Here is a 6,833-nt window from a genome sequence, read left to right as displayed (position 1 = left end):
CCCTCCCCGTCCCCTGCCGCCACCCTCCCTGCACGCTGGCACCCTACACCTGCACCCCCAGCCCCACCAAGAGGATCCATCCCACCAAACCCCCAAAATTCCCATCAAACCCCCAAAATTCCCGTGGCACCCCCGTGTACACACAGACGCCACACCCGCTCCCAGTACAAGGGACAGGGCTTATCACCATCCCGGGGGCCACCTGCTGTCCCCCGAGCTGTCGTACCCCCCCAAATCTCGAGGCGTGACGGCCTCTCCTGGATCAAGCTCTCCCCAGCACCCCGGGGGCACAGAGATGCTGGAGATGGGGACACGTTTGTGGCACAGTGGCCCTGTCCCCAGCTGTCCCCTCCGACCAGCACCCGCCTCATCCTCCTCCCCGAGGTGAGGCAGGACAGGACAGAATTCCCCATCCCCACCGGACCTTGTTTTGTCCCCGAGCTCGCTGGGAAGCCCGTCGGGGGTGGCTCATCCCAGCGCTGATTTCTGCACGTTCTCATCCCGCACCCGTCCCCCAAGGCTCATCCCCCCCGCCGGCCCCCAGCGGCACCCACGGGACCCCGATTCCTTTGGGGTCACCTCCCGTGGGGCCCCACTGGACACCCCAGGACCCCACCCCCGGCAGAGCGGGCCCGCGGCTGTTGCCACATCCTCCTAAATTCCACCGCTTTGACGTTTTTCTCTAGAAACGCCCCCGGTTTGGGCACCGCAGGGCAAAGCCACAGGACGCAGATAGGGCAGGGGGGGTGGGGAGCGGGAAGCCCCTTGTGCTGCCCCCCCCGCGACCCCCCCAAGCCAGGCACTGCTGCCGTTGAGCTTCATCCCCTTTATTTGAGCTCACATTAGGCGGTGATGCCCCTTCCATGGCTCAGCACGGCCTCTGGGAAGAGACATCAGCGCAACCCCAGGCTTGTCTGAGTCCCGTGACTCAGTTTCCCCACCTGGGAAAGGTGTGGGGATCACAGGGGTTGTTGACCTGGGAAGCAGATTGATGGGGGACCCCAAATGTCGAACCCTGCTACCCATTCCCAACCCACCTTAGTTTCCCCACCTGGGAAAGGTGTGGGGATCACAGGGGTTGTTGACCTGGGGAGCAGATTGATGGGGGACCCCAAATGTCGAACCCTGCTACCCATTCCCATACCCACCTTATCCCACCCCCCCAAAAAAGGAAAAATGGGTTTTCTCCTCCCAGCCAGCAGCTCCCCACTCCCTCCCCCTGACTCAGAGCACCCCCTATTTATTTTCAGGGGCAAATGCATCCCACGGAACATCCTTGCCTTGCTGCCACCCTCCTCCCAAGGCACCCACGCCTCGGCTGGGCCCTTGGAAGCAATAAATAATGCAGGAGGGGGGGTCCCAGCAAGTGGGGGGTGGCTGGAGAGGGGCGAGGGGTGCAGAGTCCAGCGGGATCCGAGGACACCCCGGGGTCAGAGCAGGGCTGTCCCGTTGGGGAGCTGCCCGGGGCTGTGGTCCCTGCGTGCGGGCAGGGGGGATGCGGGGGGCTCATCCTCCTCGGGGCACGGGTCTGTCTCGGTGCTGGAGGGCTCTCCCGAGCCGTGATGGCCGTTCTCGGGGCTGTAGAAGAAGGAGAGGGTGCGGAAAGCAGGCGCCATGTGGTCCTTGATGCGCTCCAGGAGCTGGACGAAGGAGGGGCGCTGGCGAGGGTTCTGCTGCCAGCACAGGCACATCAGCTCGTGGCTGCGGAGAGAGGGCACCCGCTGGCTTTGGGGGGCTCCCAACAGCCCCCCCAGCACCGCAGAGAGCAGGATTTCCCCTGGCAGCCTCTCCCAGAGCAGGGTGGGGCTGTCCCCAGCACTCACAGCTCGTCGGGGCAGTTCTCAGGCCGCTCCAGGACGCCGTTGTCCATGACGAAGCGCAGGACCTGCTCGTTGGACATGCCCTGGTAGGGCTGCTCGGCCAGCGTGGCGATCTCCCACAGCACCACCCCGAAGGACCTGCCAGAGCACCTCTGCTCAGCCTGGGGGGGTCCCCAAATCCCCCCGGTTGTGCCCACCCCAGCACCCACCAGACGTCAGACTGGGTGTTGAAGATGCCGTCCTTGAGCGCCTCGGGGGACATCCAGCGCACGGGGAGCAGCCCCTTGCCCCCCTTCCGGTAATAATCCGTCTCATAGATATCCCGGGTCATGCCAAAATCTGGTGGAGGAGGAAGAGGAGGAGGAAGGAGACAGGGCTGGCACCGCCACTGCCCACCCACTGTTGCTCTTTTCTGACCCAGAGATGGGGCAACTGAGAGGTGTTTTAAAAACTTTGATTCTATTTTCAGTCTCGTGCGAAGGGTGAGACAATACAGATGTTATAATTCATGCCATCACAATCAGAAGCTAATGATTTCTTAATTACAATACACTCTAAGTGTTTTTTGGCCTATCAGCTTTGGGTACACCATGCTGTAAATGCCTTGCAGCTAATCATCTAAAATTACTCTTTGTGGGTCCTGCTACAATGCATCTTTCATAATTTTATTTCTCTAAAGTATCTAGCCTTTTTTGTAAGGCCATCTTTTGAAACTTGTTTCTAGTTCAATTTTTCTCTCAGCAATGTCTGTCTTATTCCATGGTATTTCTAAGTTAGTATCTTATCTCAAGATTTGTATACAGATACACACTGTGTGAGTCTTCTCGCAGAAATCGCAGAATCACTGGGTTGGAGGAGACCTTCAAGATCATGGAGTCCAACCCAGCCCCAACATCTCAACCAGACCCTGACCCAGTGCCTGGTATTTCTAAGTTAGTATCTTATCTCAAGATTTGTATACAGATACACACTGTGTGAGTCTTCTCGCAGAAATTGCAGAATCACTGGGTTAGAAGAGACCTTCAAGATCATGGAGTCCAACCCAGCCCCAACATCTCAACCAGACCCTGGCACCCAGTGCCACATCCGGGCTCTGTTAAACACACCCAGGGATGGTGACTCCATCACCTTCCCAGGCAGCTATTCCAGAACTTTATCACTCTTTATGTGAGAAACTTTTTTCCTGATATCCAACCCTTGGTGAAGTTTAAGGCTGTGTCCTCTGGTTCTGCCAGTTCCTGGAGAAAGAGACCAACCCCACCTGACTACAAGCGTTTTTCAAGAAGTTGTAGAGAGTGATGAGGTCACCCCTGAGTCTCCTTTTCTCCAGGCTGAACAGTCCCAGCTCCCTCAGTGGTTGGAAGAAACCTTCAAGATCATCGAGTCCAACCCAGCCCCAGCAACTCAACTAAGCCCTGGCACCCAGTGCCACATCCAGGTTTGTTTTAAACACACCCAGGGATGGTGACTCTACCACCTTCCCAGGCAGCTATTCCAGAACTTTATCACTCTTTATGTGAGAAACTTTTTCCTGATATCCAACTCTTGGTGAAGCTCAAGGCTGTGTACTCTGGATCTGTCAGTTCCTGGAGAAAGACACCACCTGACCACAGCCACCTTTCAGGGGTCTGTGGGGAGTGATAAGGTGACCCCTGAGTCTCCTTTTCTCCAGGCTAAGCACCCCCAGCTCCCTCAGTGGTTCCTCACAGTGTTCGTGTTCCCAGCCCCTCTCCAGCCTCATTGCCTCCTCTGGACGCACTCAAGCATCCCAACATCCTTCCCAAACTGAGGGGCCCAGAACTGGACACAGTTCTGTCAGGTTTTGAGAATTTTCTGTCCATTTCTCACGCCCACCTCCAATCTTGACGGTGAAGTCCTCGGACACCATGCAGTTGCGGGCAGCCAGGTCCCGGTGCACGAACTTGTTGGCGCTGAGGTAGGCCATGCCGTCGGCGATCTCCCCCGCCATCTGGATCATGTCCTTCAGCGACGGTGGAGGCAGCCCGGGGTTGTTCTGCACCGTGCACACACTCAGGGATGGGGCAGGGGCACGCCAGGACCACCCTGGGCACAGGGTGAGTGTCCCTTCATCATTGTCCTGGCATCTGACCAGCTCCTCACCTCGGCTTCAGGCCTGAGTGAACGCAGGTAGCTCTTCAGGTCACCACGTGTCATCAGCTCCATGATGACCAAAGCTGGCTGGCCCTGGGATACCACGCCGAGCAGACGGACCTGCAGGGACAAAGAGGGCTGGCATGTCAGTGGCCAGACCCCCCATGCCCCCTCCCTCCCCCTCAGCTGCCCACCTACCACGTGGTGGCACTTGAAGGCTTTCATGACGGAGGCCTCGTTGAGGAACTCGATGCGCTCCCGCATGGTGGCCAGCTCGTTGACTGTCTTCAGGGCCACCTTGGTCTCCTCTCCCTCCGTGACCAGCCCCAGCGCCACCCCCTCATACACCATCCCAAAGGAGCCCTGTCCCAGCTCCCGGATCACTGTGATCTTCTCCCGGGACACCTCCCACTCATCAGGCATGTACACTGTGGGGTGAGCGGGGATCACCCCGTCCCCATCACTGTGACTAACCCCATCTGCATCCCCATCCCCATCTCCATGTCATCACCATCCTAGTCCCTATCCCCATTCCCATCTCCATCGTCATCTCCATCACTTTCTCAAGGTCCCGGTGCACGAACTTGTTGGCGCTGAGGTAGGCCATGCCGTCTTGACTCCATGTTCCCATCATCTCCATTCCATCACCATCCTCCTCCCTGTCCCCACCCCATCCCCATTTTGATCTTCATCCCATCCCCATCTCCATCCCCATCCCATCATCTCCATCCCATCACCATCCTCCTCCCGGTCCCCAGTCCCATTCCCACCTCCATCCCATCATCTCCATTCCATCACCATCCTCCTCCCTGTCCCCATCCCCATCCCCATCTTGATCTTCATCCCATTTTCATTCCCATCCCATTCCCATCCCCACCTCCATTCCCATCATCTCCACTCCATCCCCACCCTCGTACTCATCTCCATCCCATCCCATTCTCACCCCATCCCATCCCCATCCTCCCCCAGCGTGACCCCAGCACAGAAAGGGCTCGGTGGCCCTTTGGGGTGGCCCCTGCCTGTCCCCAAGTCCCCACGTACTGTCTGAGGCGCTGAAGTACTCGGGGTTGACGGAGGCGTAGAGGGTCCCGCTGGGGTACCCGTCGTGGTTCCTGCCAGGGGTGGGCAGGGCTTGGAGCTGCTGCCTCTCCCCAGCCCTGCCCAGGCCTGGTTTGGCCAGACCCCAGCCCAGCCCGGCCATGGGGGGGGCAGGGGGGTCGTTACCTCTTCTTGTTGTAGAAGAAGACAAAGACGGCCAGGCAGGAGATGAGCACCATGAGCACCACGGGCGTGACGGTGAGCAGCACGTAGAAGCTGCTGGACTCTTCCTCGGCTGCCGGGAGCAGGTGGGCGTGGATCAGGGTCTGGGCACTCATCCCAGCTCACATGGGACACCTGTCCCACCACCAGGCCGGAGAGGGGGAGCCTCCAGCTCCCCAGACCAGCAGCACCCTCTGATCCCTGTCCCAGAGCATCCCTCAACTTTTTGTCCCAGTGTCCAACTCCCCAGTCCCACAACTCCTCCATCCAGCAGCATCCTTGGATGAAGGATGGGAAGAAGACCAGCCTGGCTGAGCAGAGGTTTTTGGCTGGAACTCAGGGATAAAGGAGAGGCTCTGATCTTTGGAAGAGGGGGCAGGAAGTTCAGGAGGATCTGAGGGAGCTCAGGACAAGAATGGAAGTTAGAAGGGCCAAACCCCAACTAGAACTGAATCTGCCATGAGAGACAATAAAAAATATTTCTATAAATCCATTTGTACCCAAGAGAGAGCTGAGAAGAAAGTGAGTGCTGGGCACTGCTGAGGAACCTCAAATCCTGGGGTAAGTTTTGGACCTCACATGACAAGGAAGCAGGGCTGGAATGTGACCAGAGAAGGATCAGAACTGCGGAGGGGTGTGGAGCACCAGGAGCACCTGAGAGGGGTGGGGGGACTCATCCTGGAGAAAAGGAGGCTCAGGGGGACCTTGTGTCTCTGCACAGTTCCTGACAGGAGGGGACAGCCAGGAGGGGTCAGGCTCTGCTCCCAGGGAACAGGGACAGGACCAGAGGAAGGGGCCTCAGGATGTGCCAGGGGAGGTCTAGATTGGATATTGGGGAAAACTGGAAAGCATTGGAGCGGGCTGCCCAGGGCACTGGTGAAGTCTTTGTCCCTGAGGAGATTTCACAGAGGTGTGGATGTGGCACTTGGGGACATCAGTTAGAGACAGCCTTGGCAGTGCTGAGGGAACATTTGGACTTGGAGGCCTTTTCCAACCCAAACAATTCTGTGACTCTGTGATGCTCCAGTGTCTCAGGCCAGGATCATCCCTCAACCCCTCAACTTCCCAGTCCAACAACAACTCCCACCTCCAGCAGCATCCCCTGACCCCACACGTCCATCCCAGCAGCACAGCCCAATTCCCCAGTGAGCCCCAGCTCCCCGACCCCACAGCTGCCCCCTCCCTGCCCGCCAAGGTCCCTGCTGATGTCCCCCTGTCCCCTGCACGTACCTGGCCCCAGGATGTAAAACTTGACCAGCCCTGTCCAGGAGCCGTTGCCAGCCAGCGAGGTGGCCCGGACCTTGGCTGAGTAATTCCCTGGCTGGAGCAGAGCCAGGTGGACACCCCCATACTTGGAGTAGCGGTGGCGTGAGACGCAGACAACAGTGGTGACCTCCTGGAGGGGACAACGTGGGGGTGGCAAAGGGGATTCACTCCCCCCAGACATGTGTAAGGCTTGGGATGGAGATGGCATGGAGATGGGATGGGATGGGATGGGATGGGATGGGATGGGATGGAGATGGAGATGGAGATGATGGAAACGGAGATGTGGGAGAGGGATGGGATGGGACGGGATGGAGATGGAGATGGAGACAGAGATGGAGATGGAGATGAAAATGAGGATGGAGATGAGGATGGGGT

At 58.3% G+C, this 6,833-nt stretch overlaps 1 protein-coding gene across 1 annotated transcript in view; it reads right to left on the bottom strand.

Moving 5' to 3' along the window:
* Positions 1–1,430: 1,430 nt before the first annotated feature.
* The window catches only part of INSRR (insulin receptor related receptor), a 10,772-nt gene continuing 5,369 nt past the window's right edge, over positions 1,431–6,833 (bottom strand). The window contains exons 13-21 of the mRNA XM_014310743.2: positions 6,423–6,588; positions 5,157–5,265; positions 4,974–5,044; positions 4,131–4,360; positions 3,942–4,052; positions 3,675–3,834; positions 2,030–2,159; positions 1,824–1,958; positions 1,431–1,701 (exon numbers count right to left, since the gene is read on the bottom strand). Coding sequence (XP_014166218.1) covers positions 1,431–1,701; positions 1,824–1,958; positions 2,030–2,159; positions 3,675–3,834; positions 3,942–4,052; positions 4,131–4,360; positions 4,974–5,044; positions 5,157–5,265; positions 6,423–6,588 — 1,383 coding nt within the window. The remainder of the gene's footprint in view (positions 1,702–1,823; positions 1,959–2,029; positions 2,160–3,674; positions 3,835–3,941; positions 4,053–4,130; positions 4,361–4,973; positions 5,045–5,156; positions 5,266–6,422; positions 6,589–6,833) is intronic.

This window comes from Geospiza fortis, unplaced genomic scaffold, assembly GCF_000277835.1.
Source record: "Geospiza fortis unplaced genomic scaffold, GeoFor_1.0 scaffold313, whole genome shotgun sequence".
Taxonomy (NCBI): domain Eukaryota; kingdom Metazoa; phylum Chordata; class Aves; order Passeriformes; family Thraupidae; genus Geospiza; species Geospiza fortis.
Note: the sequence above shows the minus strand (reverse complement) of the source record. Positions and strands in the feature narration are given on the sequence as shown.